Raw genomic sequence first — 21,518 nt, forward strand, 5'->3', positions numbered from 1 at the left:
TTCGCCCGCGAATTAAACATCCACTGCAATGTGTTAGAAGAGCTGCATAATGTATTCCTCCCTCCTACAAAGGTATTTCTCCGTATTTGTAAAAACTCAAAAATTTAAAGCTATTTACGAACAATGCTAAAAGCAATAATAAAAAGAAATCAAACACGTCAGTAAGAGATGAGTTAAAGATAGGGGGACACAATTGTGACAATGAATGAATGAACATGTCAATAGGAAACATGTTAAAACTATATCTATAAAACACATGTACTGGGACTCTACATTATGTGCTTTTCCCTAGTTTAGAGACTAATTTACAAATGTCTTTGTCCTCTTTACACCTGAATGAATAGTGTGCTTTTGTCTGATAGTGTCAGTTTCCTGATTAAATAATGATTAATTTTAATGCACACATACACTGCTGTATGAGAGGCCATACTCTCTCACAAACACTACTATGGTCACACACACTACTATAGTGTAGAACATATATACACAAATAAATCACATTGCCACAATCATTTCATGGGGAAAAAAGTAAATAATAATAATAATAATAATAATAATAATAATAATAATAATAATAATAATAATAATAATAATAATCGATAAAAAATCCAGCTTTATGGGCAACAGTGTGAATACACCCAGAACTAATATTGCACTTTTCAGATATAGCCTTTGGGTGTCAGCATTACTCTGTGAATGCACTAATGTGACATTTCACTAGACTGAAAAGCAGAACAGACTTCACATATCATTGGCTGTTGGAAATCATAAATTGCATAAATAACCTAAATGATTGATGTTACAGCATGCTTCATTAATTGTAAAAGACACCTGGATTAGCTGTTTTAAAATCCCATTCTCATTTTAGCAGTCCTGACATGCAGCGACAGGTACATAAAGTCTGAAGGAATTAATGAGCAGAGAGTCACTGAGGATGAGTCGGAGCGCAGGTCAGGGTACAGGCGAACCATCTCTCAGAATCCCCAGCACACAGCGTCTCTCTCTTTAGAGGAGTATTCTTTTCACTGCATTTCTCACCCACTCTCTCTTTCCGGCTCCCTCTGCCTCCCCCTTCCTCCTCCTTTCGCTGCTCTGCCACTGCTGTTATTAAGCTCTCTAGACTTATTTTCCACAGCATCTCTTTTTCTTCTCTTCAGGTCCCTGCCGCCCCCACCGCTTTCATCCCCCCCTCCACTTTCCTTATTTCACCTTGCTCCTTATTTGCTCCCTCTCTTTCTCCCTGTGCCAGTCTTTCTCTGCTGATACAGAGGAATGCAGAATGAGGCTAGCTGTGGCTCTTGGGCTGTTGATACTTGCGACTCTTCTCAGAGGTGAGTGACTTGGAGTGAGACCGTGCTCGAACAAGTGTGTGTTTTTCTGTGCTCTAGCGCATATGCAGCATGTGTCCTTGCATGCTGGGACACATGCTCTTAATAACCGTACACACAGCAGCTCACTTAGGTAGACAGAGTGTCTGTTGATGTGCAGCCACATGAAAAATAAAACAATTATTTTCATGACGAGTCAGCAGCACTGTGATGTGTAATTATCTTCACTGCAGATTAAAGCAGCACTGTGTACTGTATATGTTTGATAGATAGATAGATAGATAGATAGATAGATAGATAGATAGATAGATAGATAGATAGATAGATAGATAGATAGATAGATAGATAGATAGATAGATAGATAGATAGATAGACAGTAAGTGATTATGAACATCCTAGTGGTTCATTTATCAGCTGGACATTATGGTCACCAAGGGATCATTAATCTGAATTATAGCGATACCAGCTGTGGAGTCATATTGATATAAATTACCGCCTGGTTAGTGAATCTAAATGTCTCAAGCCACAGTGAGTACATTAATCTTACACTATTCACTCGTTCACTCACTCTCTGAAATGTGGTTTACCCTATAAAGAGCAGACCTTCTGCTTCTGTTTTCAGTAATTGTTTTTAACTTATTCAGCTCATTCTCCCTCATCTGCCCATGATAACCTCCTCCAAATCCAGGGGATTACCTTGTGGGGAATGAATCAGAGGGGATTTGAAGCCCTTGGCGGACTTATAGGGCGAAGAGAGAAACTTGCCTGTTCTCATTGTTGTGAGTGCTGTGTGTGTGTCTGTCTGGGGTGTTTCAGTGTTTAATGGCCTCACTATTTCCTGTATGGAATGAAGCTGACATTTTTACAGCGATGGAATGACTGCGTGCCCGCGATCAATCAGAATCGTAATTGATTAGCAAGAGCCGGACTCTTTTCTCTCTGCTTTCCGCTGTTTTTCCACTCGTTCTCATGCCCCGTGTTCGCAGCTTCTCATCTTCGAGCTGCTGAACAAGAAATACCATGTGAAAAACGTTGCTTTCTCCTGTCCCCCTGCTGGCCCAACTCCTGTTTCACCCCTGCGTTTCCTTTTCTGCTCTCTCTTTCATCTGCAATTTTTACACATTTTCCCCAAAACTACAGTTGTTACAGCAATTTTCTCCTTGTCTTTACTGACACAGCTGGAGCTTTTCTCTATCTCTTCTTATCCCGTCCCGTGTTCAGTGTCAGTGCAGGGACCTCACCAGCGCTATCTGCTCAGGGAGCTGCTGAGGGACTATAACCCGATGGAGAGGCCGGTGGCCAACGACTCCCAGTCCCTCACCGTTCAGTTCTCGTTCACGCTCATGCAGGTCATGGATGTGGTACGAACGGCACAGACACACCATAAACAAATGTACACACCTACAGTTTTAAAATGAGAAATATCCTCAAAGCATAGGTTCATATTTCAGATTAATTTAAAGGGTTATTTGTCATCCCAGTTTTTCTTCTTCTGTGCATTAGATGTGAAGGGTGATGGAGCACATATCCACACTCCTTCAGTGTGTCCAGTACATGCATTAGAATTTAATATGAGCTTCTTTTTACAAGTATTTTTCTGCACTGCATTGCAGTCTAGGGTAATCACTCAAAGAGGAATTTAACTGCAAACTATAAAAGTTTTGTATGCAATGGAAATGCATTAGGAAGAATGTACATGTGGACCAAGCAATCTGTAAATATATATTGTATATTATATATGGTATATATAAAATATAAATATTGTATTGTATATATATATTGTAAATATATAAATATGTGACTGGGTGTTTTGTTATAATTTGAACTGAACCTTCAAATCATTTTTAATTGGATTTTCCCCATTTATTTTGTGTCGTGCAAGGATGAAAAGAACCAGATTATCACCACAAACGCCTGGCTGCAGATGGTGAGTATAATAGATTACATTAATATCGCAATATTGATCTGCAACTTTTCTCTTTCTTTTTCTGAACTTGCGGGGCCATTCACAGCATCATCCCAAATGTTGGCTTCGGTATCACTTTAATAGCCACATCAGCAGGCTGACGGCTTTTTCCTTCTGCTCCAATCATGACCTTATTATGAGATTATTATGAGTACTGGGTGAATCTGGGCCAAGTGGCGAAGCCATTTATCTCCCGTCTAGTCAGCTTTATTTTTTTGGACCAAAATCACAAATCATAATTCTGCCTGAAGGGCCTTCAAGCATAGAAACAAAATCCCTTTAACAGAGAATAGTAGTGGAACACCAAGACACAATGAACATTGAGATGATTGTATGTGGCGTTTTGTATGTTTGTGTTTGACTTTTTTTATATACATATCTATATATATATATATATGTAAAACCAGACATGTGCTTGTGTCTTCCAGCAGTGGTACGATCACTACCTCCAGTGGAATCAGTCTGAGTATCCTGGAGTAAAAAACCTTCGCTTTTCCCCCGACCAGGTGTGGACACCTGACATATTGCTTTACAACAGGTGTGTGGCCTACGAACATAACATAGACAAATATACACAAACACTTCTGCTGCTTATCTCTGAAATATCTCATCACCACGTTACTACCCTTTAGTGCTCATGATAAGTTCGACGCCACCTTCAAGACCAATGTGCTGGTGAACTCTAGCGGCTTCTGTGAGTATCTGCCTCCAGGTACGTTTGATGGTTTTTTGATGGATTTTGATTCGTCAGTTATTTCCAGACAGATGCACACAAAGCAACATTTATAATCAAATTTGACCCCAACGTCACTGTTATTTTCTTTTCTGCTGGAGTCTGAAATGAGTTTCGTTGTCACTGTAGACTGTCTCCCCTGTTATTTCTGTGTTTCAAGGAATATTTATCAGCACGTGTAATGTGGACGTTAGATGGTTTCCATTTGACATCCAGCGCTGCGAGCTGAAGTTTGGCTCGTGGACGTTTGACGGCTGGCTGCTGGACATCCAGATGAAGGAGGCAGATGTGTCAGGATACATGCCCAATGGAGAGTGGGACCTTGTGGGTAGGAATTCCTGACAGAACCCTAGATGACGGACCGTTTTGCTTAGTGACCGTGCTAACATCACTATATATAATTATTGTTATGTTCAGATGAGGGATATTATTACATTACACCATAAAAGTTGGTTTATGCTTCAGTGGTAAAACATAATTACTGGAGAAACAGATGTTTTTTTGCTGTTTTAAATGACATCTTCAGGTTTTGTTTTGTGCCTTCTCGCATCTAACCTCTAGTTTTTGCTGCATCCCTTTGTTTCCCCACCCTGTCAGAGGTCCCTGGAGGTCGTAATGAGATTTTCTATGAATGCTGTGCAGAGCCCTACCCTGACGTCACGTTTGTGGTGACGTTGCGAAGGAGAACCTTGTTCTATGCTCTCAACCTGCTCATCCCCTGTGTGCTCCTCTCCTCCATGACCCTAGTGGTCTTCCTGCTCCCTGCCAACTCTGGGGAGAAAATCAGCCTGGGTGAGGAGTAATTTGAGTCGAGGAAGAGGGGTGAGAAGTGTTGCGCCTTATTTCACTCGAGTGTTTCCCTGGCAGTCCCTCTCAGCTGATGCTACTGGAACACTTTCAGTTAAGAGTACAGTGTCAGGGGGCTGAGATGAGAGTAGGCGGGACAAAGGCAGAACATACTGGAGGGAATATGAAAAAGAATGAAATCCAATACATTTTTCAAGGACTGTCAGAAAGACAGATGACTGTGGTCAGAAGTCAAGTGCAGCATACTAAATGTACTGTTCCACTAAGTGTACTTGCGTACCTTCTGCACTTAAGAGTACTCTCCTCTTGTTTGTGTTCCTTGTTTCTGTTCCCTGGTGTCTCCGCCTGCAGGCATCACGGTTCTGCTTTCTCTGACCGTCTTCATGCTGATGGTTGCAGAGATCATGCCCGCGACATCAGACTCGGTTCCGCTGATTGGTCAGTTGTTTTCTTTCTGTGCGTCTGTTTGCATGTGGGCGTTGGTGGTTTTCATGGTCACTGACATTGTTCTTAGCAAAGCCCCGTATGTGGTGTCTCAGGTCAGTACTTCGCTAGCACCATGGTGATCGTTGGGATGTCGGTGGTAGCAACAGTCATCGTCCTCCAGTTCCATCACCACAACCCCAACAGTGGAGGCATGCCACGCTGGGTGAGTCGTAATAATAATCATCTAAAGAATACTTTTCTAAGCAAAGGGCTTACCCCAATACAAGGTGTTCATTAAAGTGTTTCATTATCTGATTTATATTTGTCTCCTTGACGGGCAGGTGCATTTAGTTCTGCTGCAGTGGGTGCCCTGGTTTCTGCGGATGAAGCGTCCTGGTGAGGGAGCGGAGGCCAATCTTTCCAACTGCCAGGCGGACTCCCAGAGCAAGACCCTGTCCTCTCCCACCACCACTACTACGACCACCACCATCCCCACCCCAGTGCCCTCCATTCTCCCACAGAGCCTCAACTCTTTGCAGGCTAGCCTGGCGCAGCTCAACCACCCCCTGTCGCACCCGCTGCCTCACCGGCCCAACTCTCAGCCCGTTGTCCTCCCGAATTCCAGCCACAGAGATTCACATCCCCAGCCTAACGGTCATCTGCCTTACATGAGCTTCCAGACCTTCCAGGCCACTGCAGAACTGGAACCAGTCCAGAGGAACAGAATGACCAGCCACAGGAGGAGTAACAGTGGACTAGGTGGAGGGGAAGGAGAAGTCGCAGCGGCAGGAGGCGGAGGGCCAGTGGGAGGTACGCCAATACATCACCACCTCCCACCGTCCAAGTTCTCGAACCCCCCACAGGAGCCTCCAGTCTGCCCAGACGCTGACCCATTAAACACAACCTCTGGACACTGCTCTCTGGAGGCTGTGGCTGGCAGATCCGCTGTTTCACACACCCACAGCGGGATGATTCGGTCCGTGGCGGTGGACAACCAGCTGCAAGCTCTCCTGGTGGAGGTGCAGTACTTAGTGGAGCGCGTTCGTGAGCAGGACCGTCAGCTGAGTTTGGCCGAGCAGTGGCAGTTTGCTGCAGCCGTCATTGACCGCCTGTGCCTGGTCGGCTTCAGCGTTTTCAACATCATCTGCACCATCGCCATCCTCATGGCAGCTCCCAACTTCGGAGAAGCCCTGTCAAAGGATTTCCTCTGAGTGGAAAGAAAAGTGATTTGTGGCCAGTGTTAGACCTCGAAAGATAATACAGACTTCTGGAAGCACAATTGCTGACACTGGGACATACAACAGCAAGTCTTGTCTGTTTCGTGGAGTGGAGTGGACTGTGCAACATGTCAAGTGGACAATGAGCCGGACACATTTCAGTCACTGTATTTCCTGAGCCTGCCCAGATACACCATCAACACGATCTCACACTGATTTTAACGATGGTTTGCGCAACAGCTGATAACATCATTGGTGAATATTAGTGAATATTCTGCAGTGATTCTGCAGACACTGATGTGTTGCATGTCGAACGCATTTTTACTGTTTAAAGGTTCAGGATTACAATAAACCTTAACTTTCCATTTAATATGAATCAGCGTGATGAACTTTTTCCCCACACGGACATTCTGTTCTGCAGTTTGAGAATAGAAGAAGAAAATTCATTTTCGCTATTGTTAAGCCTGGAAATAATCTATGCAGCGGCCTCATACTGAAACTAATCTGCAGTGATGTGATATCTCATGAAAAAAGGTTGAACAACAGTTTGTTTTTTCTCATTATACAAGACACTAGAGGTTTTTCCCTGCGAGCCTGTCTCATGAAAAATAAACAACTCAAAAATCCAATTCTTATTCACAATGCGAAACATTATTGTTTTTTGTGCAGCTGTCAGTGAGGTTCAACTTGCAGCTTGTGAAAAAATGTTTCACAAAGGCTTTTTTTAAATCATTCACATACCACTCGCACCGATGTGTACGCAGAAACATGTGTCTCTGACTGTGAACTGAGACAGCTGCTTTGCAGAATGTTGGACAGTTGAATGCCCGTAGGTCGTGACACACAGAGGTGCGAGTACTGTGAAATAAACGATCTCGTCTTTTGTATTCGCCTGACATGCATCACGCTTTCTATTCCGTGCCTCACCTCTCCCTGACTGAACTATTTAAAAGGGACGCAGAGACAGAGGAAGGGGGGAAGCGAAGGAGAAGAGCCATAGAGGAGAGGAAAGACAGAGGTAATGAAGCACAGCGATAAAGAGGCAAAGGGAAGGAAAGGGGGGGTTGAAGGGAGGGCTTTGCAGAGGCGCCCAGACAGGCGGAATGAAAGAGTGAACAAGGTGGTTGCACGGTTTGGTTGAGAGAAACGGAGGAGGGAGCAAAAAAATGTGCTGAGGAAGCACGCGGGGACCAATGAAGTTTTTAACTGATTGCTCGTTAATGAGAGAGGAAGAGGCGGACGGCGGGAGAGAACCCCTCCTCCTCCCTCTCATCCTTCTTGGATGCTGCGGCTGCTAAACTGTACTCAGAGCAGCATTTAGGGGTGACTAGACATATATTCAGAACTGAAAGAGGGTGTCTTTATCAGGATTTATGTGAAGGATATTGGCACACTTTCTGATTTAAAATGATTGACTATGAAATAAGCCTTTATGATGATTGAATTCGGTTAATTGATGTCTTGGCACGGCCGTGCTCACACCCTTAGCCCCGCGGCTGTTAACTTCACTTTAAACTTTTCATTGTAAGCAAAGCATGCGCAGATACGGTCGCTCACTCATTGGAGAAATTCACCGTGCATTGCAATGGCCTACTGAACTCCTTTTGTCTGCACGACTGACGAGGCTGCTGAGAGATGCAATACGGCGCAGGTAATAAATCTCAGACGCTCTCCCCCTCCACCGACTCAGTTGTCCACCTGCTCTGTGCCGACAGCTCACGCAGAGAGCCGTTTGTTCAGATGGGAGGGCGAACCGAGTTATATATAAAACAGAGGAGCATGGTGCAGAGAGCAGGAGGCTGGAGTTCTTTTAAAAAAAAGGAAAAAAAAAAGTACCAAGGGGCTACTGCAATCTGTGGCTGCCGCACAAATTTACACACACGGTCAAGAAAAGGAGCAAGGGAAACACGTCATGTGGTTAAGTGCAGAGCCTGCTACAGACCCAATGCAGCAACCATGCATCCCCCTGAAGATGTCTCATTTAATTGCTCCAGGTTCTCATCCACACATTTTGTTTAACGCTGCCTGTGCAGTGCTGTAACTCCCATATTGTATTTGCTCATGTGGGGAAAATATGACAGGGAGAGAATTACAATGGAAATGCACTAATAATCTATATAATTTCATATCAGCATTGCGTTCTCTTTAGGATGACGGCGTAAACGCCTGCCACTGGGGTGGTTATCGTGCACATGCCACAGGTGTGATGTTTGAGGATAGATCAGACTTGATGAACCAAGTGAATCAGTGAAAAACTCCTAATACGGTAGGAGTGTCTCAGCCTTCCTCTTGTTCAGATGAATCTACATCTGTACCAGCAGAGACACAGCGGGCCTCGGGTCTCTCACCATGTCCCTTCCTGAGACAAAACCATTACCGATACTGAATGCATCCAGCCTCTTAAGTTTCCCTTAAGTTGAGTTGAGTTTCTCACCAGAATTGATCTCTGTACTGAAGCGAGCCGAACACTTTCTGCTTCACCCTCGGTGTGGGATACAGAAGGTCTTTCCTTCCTGCTGCTGTTAGACTCCACAATGAACACTCATAATTTACACTCTAACTTTAGGGTTGTCGTACAATACGTTTTGCTACAATCCAGTTACTTTTTGTAGCAACTTTTCTGCTACACTACAACTACAATTTCCCCACTGTGGGACAAATAAAGGTTTTCTATTCTATTCTATTCTGCCAGAGAATATAAGGGAAGGGAGGAATAGCTGAAACAATGTGTTGTAGCAAATCTATAACTAAACAATAACTTTTTTGTGGTTCACCCATTCACCAAATTACTTTTCCCTCAGTCAGCTTGTTAAGTCGAAGTGGAAACATCCCACTTAGGACACCTCCACCCCGTAGCAAAGACACTTGATGGCAGCAGCCATCCCCAGCAGGACGCAGCCTGACACAGAAGCAACTTGGGAACAACTAAAAAAAAAACCTGAAGAACATGATCCACTGAGGTCCCTCCCCTCAACCCACCACAGGACACCCTCAGAAGACCCATGTCCATTCTCTGATGAGTCACAACTGTTTTAGTGGCACAAGGCAGACCTACACAATATTAGGAAGGTGGTTACTGCACTGCAAGTGCCCCCCCCCCAGGTCCCTGGCCAAGAGATGTTAGCTTTTCAAAATTCAGATGCTCCAAGATAATATCCCACCCCACCAACAGTCAATAGCTATTAATTACTTAGTGCAGACCCCCATCGCAGGTCGATATAGAACAACCATTTCGCTGTGTGTTGGGTAATTGTTTCCCAGATCTCATTAAAGATGTTGGAATTGATGAAAAAAAGAGGGGGGGGGCATTAAGGGGCGAGGATGGAAGGAAGAAGACATGGGCACACAAAGGGAGAGTGGGACATTAAATGTAAAATCTAATTTACACAATAAATCCACTCACTAAGGGGACCGTTTGTCATTTCTGACTCTCAGCTCCCCCCGCTGTTTTTTTTTTTAAGTTTACTGCAACAGATCAAAGAACTGACTTTGCATCAATAAATCGGTTTATTTAAAAGAATATGTTACAATTTATTACAGTAAGCGATGTAATCAAACACTTCAATTTTACATTTCAACATGTCAATGGATCAGGAGGTCATCAATTCCCATCCTCTTATTAAGCGCGGCTCTTTGAAAAGCAATACCCTATATCAGCCGAATTTAACATGACGTTTTACTGAAATAAATAATGCGCGTGACATTTAACTCTAGTCAGAACGAGAGACAGAGAGAGAGAGGAGGGGTGTGAACCAAAGAAAGCGTATCCTTTAAGGTGGACGGATCAGACAACGTCAGACAATCGACTACGTCGGACGCGGTTCGGTAAACAGACAAGACTCCTGGGACATGTGTTCGGCCTTTAGGGCTGCACATTCAGTCTCTCGACTCAAGGCTCAACGCATTCAATTAAACCCCCTTTACACACCCGCGAGCTCTGCTGAAGCTCATTAATCACTCAAAATGGCTTTTGTGAACAGCACCTTCACTACAACAAGCACTCTTAATGGAGTTAGAGCCACTCGTGTGTATCTGTGACCCTTTATTTGCATGTAGATTACAAAACACTGTTTATGTTGCCATTACTGGTTAAACGGGAGCTGGAGCTGGGCATGAAGTGAGTCACGTTTGTTAATTTCCATAAAAAGAGCGCAAGCCTTATCACAAAAAAAAATACTTTTGTGTGTTTTAATATATACTTGTTTCCAATAAGGAGTATGAAACATACTAAATTAGTTGCAATAAAGTAATTTAGAGTCATAAAATGTTCTGAGCAACAGTAAATATTTATAGTCTGTCAGCTTTTACTTTTGTCTAATTGTCAGGTTTCAGCTTTGTATCGTCGGATCGTTGCATATATATATATATATATTTTTTTTTACATCACACTAATCTTGGTTAGAACATTAACTGGGTTCATTTGCGAGGGCATTAAACCACTATTTATTTCAGTGCACTCCAGTGATCAGTTGCTAGGAGGCCGTTACTGACTGTGCTATATTTAAGGGTGAAGGATGAGAACCTTCCCTTTGGTTAAGGAATCCCTGTCCACCTGAATCCGAAGTGCGTGAGTGTTTTAACAGTGCCGCAGAAATCAGCTGCAGAGGTAAATAGTGCTGCACGGAAAGGCCGTTTGAATTCCAGGCCCATTATAAATCCTGTGGGAGCTCGAACAAAACAAAGTAATCACGACAAGCCAGGGAGCATGCAGGAGGAGCAGGACCCCTGCTGTTTCCTCCTGGTAGTGCACGCTTCCTCACTGCGCCGTCACCTGCCTGACCAGCGGTCCACACCTCTGCGGCTCCACCACAGCCGAAAAAAACGTTTGCATGGAGTGCTCGTCTAATACTATAAACACATAAAAGGCTCGGCATATACCATTTCCTGCAACAGCATATAACCACACTTTAGTCAGTCAAAAATGAATAGAAAGAAAAAAATCCATCTTGTTCAGTTGTTAATACTGTTGGATAAAGTGCAACATAAGTCTAAGATTTAACATAGTCCTGCTTTGTATGAAGAATACACCCAAAGCTGAAAACAAATGAAGAAACAAAATAAAACAATCCTTAAAAAAAAAAAAAAAATGCCGTCTGCTTTCTCTCTCCCTTCTCTCAGTTGCCACATTCTTATGTTAATAGTTTATCCTCGTAAAATTTAGCATCAAACACATATAGATGTTTATATACGTGATGTGATTCAGCTGTGACTTTATCCACTTGTCTGGTGGCTGCTGGTGACACTAGTGCAGCTCTAACCCATTAATAGAGAAGCTAAGCGTCTTCTCGCGGTCAACGCTCAGCTTCACTGATTACTGTTATCTTAGTTCCCCTTTCTGAGCACTAACAGCTTTCGCTTTCCCTTGTTAGTCCACCGATAATTCTTCATTCACTTTGGCTTTCTTTTTCAAGTAGGGCTACTTCAAAGGAGTTTGAAAACCTCTTCACTTGGAGGCCACATTCCACTCCCAGTCCCCGTCAATAAGAAGAGGGCTTGCGTGAATCCCTTCTGAGTCTACAGGTGCCTCGCTTCTTTTTGACAGGGCACTGCTTTAATGCGTGGTTATGCGTGGATGCGCTGGACTCAGGGTTCCAGTTCATGAGTCTGTAGCTTTTTATGCTTGCATTTATTCGATGTGTTCTTCAGCAGATGCTTGTCGGTTTGCATGTAGGGAGTAGCTTCTTATGTTGAAGTTGATGTCCTTGTAGTTAATAGCTGAGTGTTTCTGCGTCTGGGGCAAAGACCTGGGACGTGACTGAGCTATGTTAGTGATGATGGCGTAGTTAAGAGGTAACAATCTCCCTTCCTAGGTGCCCCCATCCCTTCTGTGCCTCAGCAGCTGGAAAATATTCTGCAACAGAAACGGCAATCAGGAGAGAGACACACAGAAACGGAGAGATTCACCCAGGCTGTTACTGGATGACGGACTGGACAGAGGCAGGCAGAGCCTTACCTTGCCACACATACCATCTTTACTGCAGTTCTTATTGTCCTTGTCGGTAGCCTCCTCTTCCACCTGAGGGATGCACGACAGCTATGAGCAAAACAGTCACATGACAGAGCGGATGAATCTGGAAGGACGGAAATGGTCACTCACCTCCTTCCTCCACTTCAGCTCACAGAAGACTCTCTCAAAGCACTCGTGCATGTAGTTAAACTAAAGGTTTAGCACAAAGAGAAACACAGTTTTAAACGGATACGGTTTACGTAGTTTACTTGTGTTTTATTTTTAAATTAATGAATAGTCTGTGAATATGAGGTTATATCGAATCCCTAAGGCAGTTACTGAACATACAGATACCAGCACCAGTGAAGATGACTAGTCAGCAGCTGTCTTCACGGTTAAATGAAAGAAATGAAATGTCCTAAAATGGAAAGTATTAAGTGAGATCCAGAGGTGTCTGTTTCAAGCAATTTCTTTCGTATTAAATAAGTCAAGACAATGGAAATGTTGGGATTTTTCAGATACTGGATCAATCTGAAACACTGTAGGGAAATAATAGAACAACAGTGAGCTGCTAGATGAAGAGCTGCGGGCAACGGTTTTCCTTGTTCCCTGTTGTTAGCTTATGCCACATACAATCAGATTATTCATTATATGATGGTTTGTTTCATGTGTGTGGAGGTTCTCAGGTCGTCCAGGTCATGGTATATAGGGAAGTATGTTTCGCTGCGCCCAGAATTCAGTGACTATTTTAAACGAGTTTTCTTTTTACCAGAAGCAACTCCAGGAAATCGTGTTAAGAGTTTTAAAACGCTGCCGTTAACGGTGCAAATAATATTTGTTAGTCGGCCGCAAATGTGTTGACTGCAGGACCTGATGACTGGTGGAGCTGTGTTCTGCTCTGAAATACCCTGGCAGCCACACGTAATGACCAGAGGATGATACTCACATAAGGTGTAAATATCTTGACCCAGCGTGGTTTCTTCTCTCCACGTGCATATTCAAAGCAGAAAGCCATGCCCTCTTCATCCGTGTCCCACCTCTGCATCTCCCCCCATTCGAACGCAATCACCTGGTTCTGAAACAGCGTGGAGGCTTTAGTACGCACACTCCATCACACCTGCAGTAAACGTGCATCATAAAGGCGCACTTGCCTCTAGTGTCCCGTCCTCTGTGCATGCGTGCAGCTTGAAGTGGTGAATGCTGATGGCTGTGATCACGTGGCCTTTACGCCGGGAGTCGCAGGAACAGTGAGGAAATATGATCTCGTTGTAGCCCTCGCAACCTCTCAACAGGTTTAGGTACTGGCAGAGACGGGAGATGAAAGGCAGCGTGTCACTATATGGTACTATAAATGTATCACAAGAGGTAGTTCTGCTCGGCTGAAGTTGAATACGTTTTCTGATGTTTAACTGAAACTAATCTTTATAGCTATATAGCAAAGTACAGGCGATATAGTTATTACTTGTGGAGTGACTGATGTGAAAACAACATTTCTTCTTTGCGGATTTTTCTGGTGAAAATGTGTCTATAAAACAACCTCCACCTCCAGATGACTCTGTACTTTTCCACTTTGTTATATCACACACAGTAAAGGGAGACTGAACAGGTGCAAAGGACTGGATGATGTAAAACACACCAACCAACTGTAATGAGTAAACGATCTGTGCATATGTGCAAGTTATTGTGGAACAGCGGTGCACTTTCAGTGTTTGTGTTTATAAACCAGAGACTGACCATGGACATCTTCTTCTGCTCTGCCAGCTTCTGCAGCTGATACGATTGCTGTTCAGCTTTGACGAAGCCTTTCTTCACATCATCCACAGCCTGTAATAGGGTCGGATTGGTAAATCAGATCGACTCACATAAACGCACCACAAAATAAGGGCAGCCACGCTGCTCATACGCACCTGGTGAAAGAAATAGTTGACGGCCAGCTGGTTGTCGTTGAGCAGAATCTCTTCTTCTGTGGTGAAGAGCCACTTGCGCAGGGTGAGGCAGGTTCCTGGGATGGCTGAGGTATAGTTCTGTACGTACAGTTTGTGGGGGAACTCGTTGGGGGCGAGCTTACGCACTGAAAAAGACAGAGGGGGGAAAAAGGCAGGGAGGTGTAATTGAGACCCGATTCTTGTCCGTGTGCAACATTATAGGCAAAACACATTTTTTTGGAAGCCGTTACATTTTAGCATGTTCAAACATGAAGGATAACAAATAACAGATCAGACCTGACCATCCTGATCAATGCTACTCAGTATCAAAGTGCAATGTGTGTCCGTATCCGACAATCAGAAATGGTGCGTTTACATGCACGTGTAAAAAACTAATTATTGCATTAATCGGACTATAACAGGAGAACTTAAGCGCATGTAAACAAGTTCTCATTGTCCGATTGAGACACCCAGACAATACGATTGGAATCAGAGTTTTCATCGGATAATGCGTGTGCGCATGCTCCACAACCGCTGCGCTGGCGTGTGACCCCGGAACAAACACATCCAAGAAAACCAGTCATAGAAGAAAAAGAGGAACGGAGCCGCTACAAGAACCGTCTGAGGGATAGCGCAGATCTTACCTGTCCCAGAAGTAGCACAAACATTACGTACGAGATTAAAAAAATTTACTATTATCCGTCTGGTTGTTGCTCTTGTTGATTGCATCACGTAATAGGTCAACCAGAAATCGGGCCATATTAACGTGGTATTATCCCACAGAAAAGACACGCATCACCACCTAGTGTGGAGGAGGAGAACAGTTATTCGATTTTTTCTTGCGCTGCATGTAAACTGGGACAAGGACTGTAGAGAGAAAGTCGAATTTTGAGCATAGACACCACAATCAAACTTCAAATAAAGAACGAACGCGGCCACTTGCAAAACTACTCAAAGTTCAGAGACTAATAAAATGGTCAACACACTAAAGCCACACAAGACCAACATCAATACTAATAGATTAAAATGTTAAAGTGAAAACAAGCCTAAGGATCAACTTCATAGCGCGATCTAACAGATGATAAACTGAACTGAAGTTCAATTTGACAAAGGACTATTAAACCTACACATTAAATCAGCCAACAGATGCACGCGGAGGTAAAAGGTCAGAAATATGACTCCAGCTACAACGAAAATAAGTCGCCCATTAAACTAAAAGGTAATTAGTGTGAAATAGCTACAGAGCTATTATTCATTGTGTTGTTTTTGGTGAATTGTAGCCTCTGTTCTTTCCAAATTAGGAGCTTGACCCGACAACTGTGCGAGAGGCAAACTCACCCGTGTAAAATATGCCAAGGCTTAAAGTTATACATAATTGAGGGCTTGACTGCTTTAAATGACAAGGGAAGGCAGTCACAGGTCGCTCCTTCTCCGCCAAGCCGTCACCCTCCGACCTCGACTCCACTCACGCTCCGCCTTTTCGTCCATTTTTAAACCAGCTGGGAGTTCGCCGGGGGCCACAACAACACTGAGCATCTAAACCTGAGTGTGCCATTACCGCGGGTGTACACAGCACACAATCCAGGCTTTTTCCACATCACTAAGGGATAAAAACCGATACATCTGTTGGACAAGTTTCACCTTCCGTGACCTGCCTGCAAATATTTCAAGTCTCTTCTGCCTTCGCAGTAATAGATAACAGAGAATGAATTCAGTGGTGCTGCATGAGTTACAAATAACCACTTCTGCTTTTATTTAGTTGCATAATTAAAGAATCTGAGACATATTTGACACACTAACCACACTAACCACATGGTCAGTCACAGCGACATGGACAGTGATGCATCGTGCACTGAGGTATATGTTCCAAACTATTTTCTATTTATGAAGACATAATTCAAACTGGGGGAAAATCTTCTTTTGTATTTGAAAGATAGAAATATTGCAGTGTGTGCAAGATGAACAGTTATGTGTTCTTACCAAAAGTGTGGTTGATGACTTCAAATAGGGCGAAGTAGCTGGCTGTTACACTGTCCATTCCCAGCTTCATAACCACCGCCTGAAAGAGATCAGCACAGACAGCAAACAGTAAGACGTATGGAGAATGACGGTAATGGAGTCATGATGATAGTAGTTAATAGTTACACATGGCTGAGTGTGTGTTTACCTGATAGACCTGGTCTGTGGTAGAGTTTTTGCGAACTCTGACAGTAAGTGTGGTTTTATCAGGCATAGCTATTCTCAGTTCCACATCAGACACGCCATTATAGTTCTGGGCCATGGGAAAAAGAGAGAAACTGTACAGTGAGTCACAGGCAGACGACAGGGGGAAAAAACACTTGAGTATTTTTATTTATTTTTTTACCTCATCTGATTCAGACAGGAACTCCTGCATGATGTCACTTTCTCCGATTACCCGTACGGAGCACACTGCAAAAAACACTTAACATCAGCTGAAGACAGTGGTTATACAAACACATGCAGTTATTTACTTTGGAGAGGTCAGTATTTCTCCCAGACCTTCGCCCGCTTTAGTGTCTAGGGCAAAAAAAATGGAAACCCCAGTAAAGATGATACTACGAAACCTCTGCAGAGACGATACCTTTCTCCAGATACTCTTCCAGTCCCCTGCGCCGTGCATCCAGCTGCTGCTCCGACAGGGAGAAAGGCCATTTCCCAGGCAGCTTGGGGAATGTAAAGTTGGTGAACTCCCTCTTTAGGTTTTGGTGCAGAATCACAAACTCCCGGTAACGCTTGGAGCAGAGCTGTCTGCCTGCCATGTACACATTATACACCTGGGAGACATAGACACAGACAGTGAAAAAAAAGACCTCAAATATCACAACAAGTATTATTCACGATGCTTGGCACATTAGTTTTCTCATGGACCTGAAAGCAAAGCATTCATTCGCACTTATTTTAATCCCCCCTTCTGTTTATTCTCCACACTTTCACTGACCAACCCTCCTAACTCCAACCTTCGCTTCCCACACTCATTTGTTGTCCTCTTCCTTCCAACTCAGAATCTACATATTCACGCACAAGTGTACCCACCACAAACTTTTCATGGTTGAGCTCAGTGTGTTTGTAGCTGGGAACGGAGATGGGGACGGCCTGCTTGTCAGAATAGTCGTAACAAGACTGGGCTGATCCGTCGTCTCCGGGATCCAGGCAGTCGGCCTCCTGGGGTGGGACGGACAGCACGGCCAGCACCAGCTCCCTCTCGCCGGCCCGGATCAGATCCACCACCTGCTTGTGTGTCGCTCCTTCTACATTCACCCCGTTGCTGTAGGATGAAGGAAGCGTTTCATTAGCTCAGAGCACATCTGGAGGATGTGGCTTGCGTTTCCATTTTCTACAATACACCGATCAGCCCCAACATTAAAACCACAGACAGAAGTATATAATGTCATGTTGTAATGTTCTGCTGGGGAACCTTTGGTCCTGGCATTCGTGTGGATGTCACTTAGACATGTACCACACCCCTCGGCCAGCCCAGGCACCTCCGCCCCATAGCAATGACATGGCAGCAGTCATTCCCGGCAGGATGCAGCCTGACACAGACATACATGCGAAAATGGTTTAGAAGCTAAGAAAACGTGAAGAACAACCCGAGGTGTTGACCTGGCCTCCAAATTCACTAGATCCCAAACGGTGGGATGATACAAGCCTGATCCACAGAGACCCAACGACCCTCACTGAGACACAGTCTTAGAAGACAGGTGTCTAACATATTCAGTGTTATGCCTGATCAGTGTAAAGTCGATATGGAAGCAGTGTCAGAATCAAATTATTCCGTTCTTTCTATTTTGTGCCAATGGACTGGTTTCACGCAAATTAAACAATAGGTTGGAAATATTTGCAAAGATGCGTAAGACGGACAAACTTACACAATCCAGCAAATGTTACTTTGATGACCTAGATGCGTGATGCGTAGGACAAAACTGTTTGTGTGGTATATAAATAGGTAAAGATGGGGCCCAATCTTCTACTATGATGGCTTCATCTTTGAGTTTTGCAAAAAAAATGTTGGTACAATAAATATGCACTGATGGAACATACACACTGAACTTTTTTTTTAGAAAGATGCAGCTCAATTCTAACGGTTATTTAAGCTCCTAACAAAAACGTGTTCTCCCTGCTCCTACTTATTAGAACCAGCTTTTAAGACGCATACACACAATGTCATGCTTATCCCGCTTACAGGACCCTCAGAGGATTCCCACTTTGTGCAAAAACCACGCACAAGCTTATTGTGAGAGCTAACTCAAACCCAGAGAAGCCCACAAATGTTCGGTTATCTTGTGCGTCTGTTGGGGTCGTTTATTTAAATTGAACACATTCGTGGCTGGGACTCAAGGTGGATCATAAGAAAAGGAGGCAGTGAGTCTATTTACTCCTCCACACATCAACAGTGGCTTCAGAACAATAGAAGTGGGTGGGAGGAGGATGGGGGGAAATGCTAAAAGAGAGGAGAAGACCTCTAATCAATCATCAAGTCTGGAAAAGCCAGATAATTCAGGGCAGGAAATTCTTCACTTCTGACTTGACTGGCAGCTTATCCGTTATATCAGCCTTTATGTCAGAGCAGGACAAATGTTGGCAGTGTTGCACTGGGAAAAAGTGAAGTGGACACGAGTGCTGGAATGATTTCCTACAGAAGTCAGCGGCACGACGTGCACACGAGGACGCGAACATGCAATCAAGTCGAAGGAGGCCTCCTGAGCCCGTGCGCACGCGAGTGAGCTGAAATGAGTGTTTATGCGGAAAGATAAACATGTAGGTAGAAGCTAGCAGTGACTAATGGGGGATACACAAATACAGCCATACTGCAGGTGCAGTGGGACAAAAGAGCGAACATCTCCCACAACACAAACTGCAGACTTAGCACTTTGCCAGCTCTTCCCTCCCTGCAGCTTCGTGATGATATAATAAGCATCTGACATCGTGGCCTTTGCACTGGCACCATCAGCACTTCTGATCATGATAAACAGTGTATAAGAGACAATTTCCAGCTTGTCACATTTTCCCTTCTTCGTCCTTAGCTTTAAACTCCGTGCACTCAGGTACACTGACTGCACAAGTGTTTTTTTTTTTTTTTAAATCATACATAACCTTTATTAAAAAGCAGGATGCAGAAAAAAAATGTCTAGTAGTATAGATTATTCTGCATTACAGTCTGAAAATGAAAGCTATTTATAAATGTGCAGAGAAGTATTGATTGCACAGACAATAGCGGGGGTGCTATATTGCAGCAGCGAGCTGTGTACATTTGTGACTTGACAAGAGGACAGAAATACCACATGGACGAAACTGAAAAAATCCACAGTAGTGATGTTCAGGGACGGTTTATCCACTGCATGGAAGACGCCGGACATGAGGTCAAATCAAGCTCTTACAGCTTCACCGTGTCTCTCTGTAGCAGCATAAACTAGTATTAAGGGTCGGCACGAGATTCAGTCAAATATCAGAATAAACACTGTCATCAATCAAAAGACCAGCGCTTCTGACACAGGGGTGAATTAATAGGGGCAGAGCATGATGTGGCTTGTATACAATAACAAACTGAGCACACGCATACCCACGATGCTTGCACACAGAAATAATGGGGTCAACAAACTGCCAGGTTACTGCAGGCCATCCATTAACAAAGCAGTGTGCAAAACGCCAGCCAATCAAACACTGGGTTTTAGAGAGCAAAGCCAATCAGAAATGAACCGAAGGCATCCCGTCTTATTTCGTGCAGACAGACACACCGAAGCGCAAGTGCTGATGCTGAGCTGTGGTGTGTTCTTCTCCATAGCAACACAGCCTAACATCAGCAGGCGATCTGCATGCACGCTAACTAACAGGGCCGGGGAGGACAACAACTACTGCCTCTGTCACCAAGTGCAGCACCCACACAGTGACAGGATGTGCATGCAGGCTGTGTGCGTCCGAATTTGAAATTCAGCGATGCTTAAAGATGATGATTTGTGCAACCTACATCCTACGGGATGATGTGTGTCACACCAAGAAAGAGTGCACCCTGCGTTTGGGTCTATGGACGTGCACGAGGGATGCCTTGGGAATATTTGGTATGCAGTGGATGGGAGAAATCAGTGTGACGGGAATTTTTAATGATCCCTGGATCTTCCCTCCCTGACATGCACAGATACTCCTTTCATTGGGATGAACAGCTATTGCCTTGCCCCCCACCACCCCCCACCCGCAACTCTATAGCGCATTCAAACTCGCTGGTATTTCTCGCCGGCTACCAATGTTAAAGTGCAAGCTGCTCACAAGTCCCATTTGGCTAAATCCTCACTGATATGATCAATCGAAAAGAAATTTTTAAAAAAAAGTTACGTGCACGTCAATGTTATAATGAGCTCTGAGTTGAGCTAGAACTGTAGCCACTTACACCTCGAGAATCCGGTCCCCCTTCGAAATACCGGCTCTGTCGGCGGCTCCTCCCGGAAGGACAGCGCTCACATGCTGCAGCGGAGCGTACAGTTCCCCGTTAATGCTCCGCAGTTGCCCTCCTTCGCTGACTTGTCCCCGAACATTGAACCCGTAGCCAGAGTCAGACTTGACTATTCGGACTAGCCGTGGGCCCGAAGTGACGGTGGTCGCCGTCTGGCAGCTTCCTCCGGTGCCCGGTGTAACGTTACCGCTACCGCTACCGGAGCCGTTACGGTAAGAAGGGTGAGGCAGCGGGGGGACCGAGGAACATGTTCCCTGTCCCTCGACGTCTGACATTTTTCCTACACTCTTTGTGTCATCCACCCCGGGACAGCTATCATTAAACGTCCCACAAACATTAGCCTGTGCTCTGTAGTAAACGTCTCTACGCGGAGCACCAGGTTTCAGTATTCAGCCATCGGACGCTATGTACTCGTAGTGCTCCGTACCGAAGGCCACAAGTTGGAGGCAAAGACGAAGATCGTATTCATCTTCTTATATTCAATTCTCAGGTCAACTGAGTAGTTGTTATATAACTCATTAATAAAATTAGCAATTCCACGGGACTGTGCCTAACTTTTTTTCGCTTAATTCAATTAAAAATCGAGATCGTGAGCTCCGTGGCAAAGCCCAAATGAACATACTTTTTCTTTTTTCTTTCTTCTTTTTTTTTTTTGAACGCGATATATCTAATTCGTGCTACACAAGACCGTAGTACGCATTCT

General features: G+C 44.2%; 2 protein-coding genes across 3 annotated transcripts; one reads left to right on the forward strand and one right to left on the reverse strand.

The window, feature by feature from the left end:
• Positions 1-1,024: 1,024 nt before the first annotated feature.
• LOC125015829 (neuronal acetylcholine receptor subunit alpha-7-like) lies at positions 1,025-7,362 on the forward strand. Its single transcript, XM_047597820.1, has 10 exons — positions 1,025-1,331; positions 2,550-2,689; positions 3,211-3,255; positions 3,723-3,832; positions 3,927-4,006; positions 4,188-4,355; positions 4,625-4,819; positions 5,186-5,272; positions 5,374-5,483; positions 5,602-7,362. The coding sequence occupies exons 1-10, from the start codon at positions 1,280-1,282 to the stop codon at positions 6,469-6,471; spliced, it is 1,857 nt and encodes a 618-aa protein (XP_047453776.1). The 5' UTR covers positions 1,025-1,279; the 3' UTR covers positions 6,472-7,362.
• Positions 7,363-9,965: 2,603 nt separating this feature from the next.
• On the reverse strand, positions 9,966-21,154 carry snx27b (sorting nexin 27b). 2 transcript variants are annotated; one of them, XM_047599469.1, is made up of 13 exons: positions 20,753-21,154; positions 17,404-17,635; positions 16,952-17,144; positions 16,715-16,779; positions 16,517-16,621; positions 16,330-16,408; positions 14,332-14,495; positions 14,159-14,248; positions 13,576-13,725; positions 13,371-13,499; positions 12,575-12,634; positions 12,445-12,493; positions 9,966-12,328 (listed from the first exon to the last, which is right to left on the reverse strand). In XM_047599469.1, the coding sequence occupies exons 1-13, from the start codon at positions 21,088-21,090 to the stop codon at positions 12,261-12,263; spliced, it is 1,722 nt and encodes a 573-aa protein (XP_047455425.1). In that variant the 5' UTR covers positions 21,091-21,154; the 3' UTR covers positions 9,966-12,260. The 2 variants fall into 2 exon arrangements, with proteins under 2 accessions (XP_047455425.1, XP_047455426.1); XM_047599470.1 differs by having other exon boundaries at positions 12,431-12,493.
• Positions 21,155-21,518: the final 364 nt, after the last annotated feature.

The sequence above is a fragment of the Mugil cephalus genome, chromosome 11 (assembly GCF_022458985.1).
Source record: "Mugil cephalus isolate CIBA_MC_2020 chromosome 11, CIBA_Mcephalus_1.1, whole genome shotgun sequence".
In the NCBI taxonomy this organism is placed as follows: Eukaryota; Metazoa; Chordata; class Actinopteri; order Mugiliformes; family Mugilidae; genus Mugil; species Mugil cephalus.

What these genes read in the sequence shown, in the direction of transcription:
- LOC125015829 (XM_047597820.1), top strand. Translation starts at nt 1,280, where the DNA reads ATGAGGCTAGCTGTGGCTCTTGGGCTGTTGATACTTGCGACTCTTCTC. An exon ending in TGGGGAGAAAATCAGCCTGG is followed by an intron (nt 4,820 to 5,185) that starts GTGAGGAGTAAT and finishes CTCCGCCTGCAG; the next exon opens with GCATCACGGTTCTGCTTTCT. An exon ending in AGACTCGGTTCCGCTGATTG is followed by an intron (nt 5,273 to 5,373) that starts GTCAGTTGTTTT and finishes GTGGTGTCTCAG; the next exon opens with GTCAGTACTTCGCTAGCACC.
- snx27b (XM_047599469.1), bottom strand. Translation starts at nt 21,090, where the DNA reads ATGTCAGACGTCGAGGGACAGGGAACATGTTCCTCGGTCCCCCCGCTG. An exon ending in TCAACTATTTCTTTCACCAG is followed by an intron (nt 14,249 to 14,331) that starts GTGCGTATGAGC and finishes ACCCTATTACAG; the next exon opens with GCTGTGGATGATGTGAAGAA. An exon ending in CAGAGGACGGGACACTAGAG is followed by an intron (nt 13,500 to 13,575) that starts GCAAGTGCGCCT and finishes ACGCTGTTTCAG; the next exon opens with AACCAGGTGATTGCGTTCGA.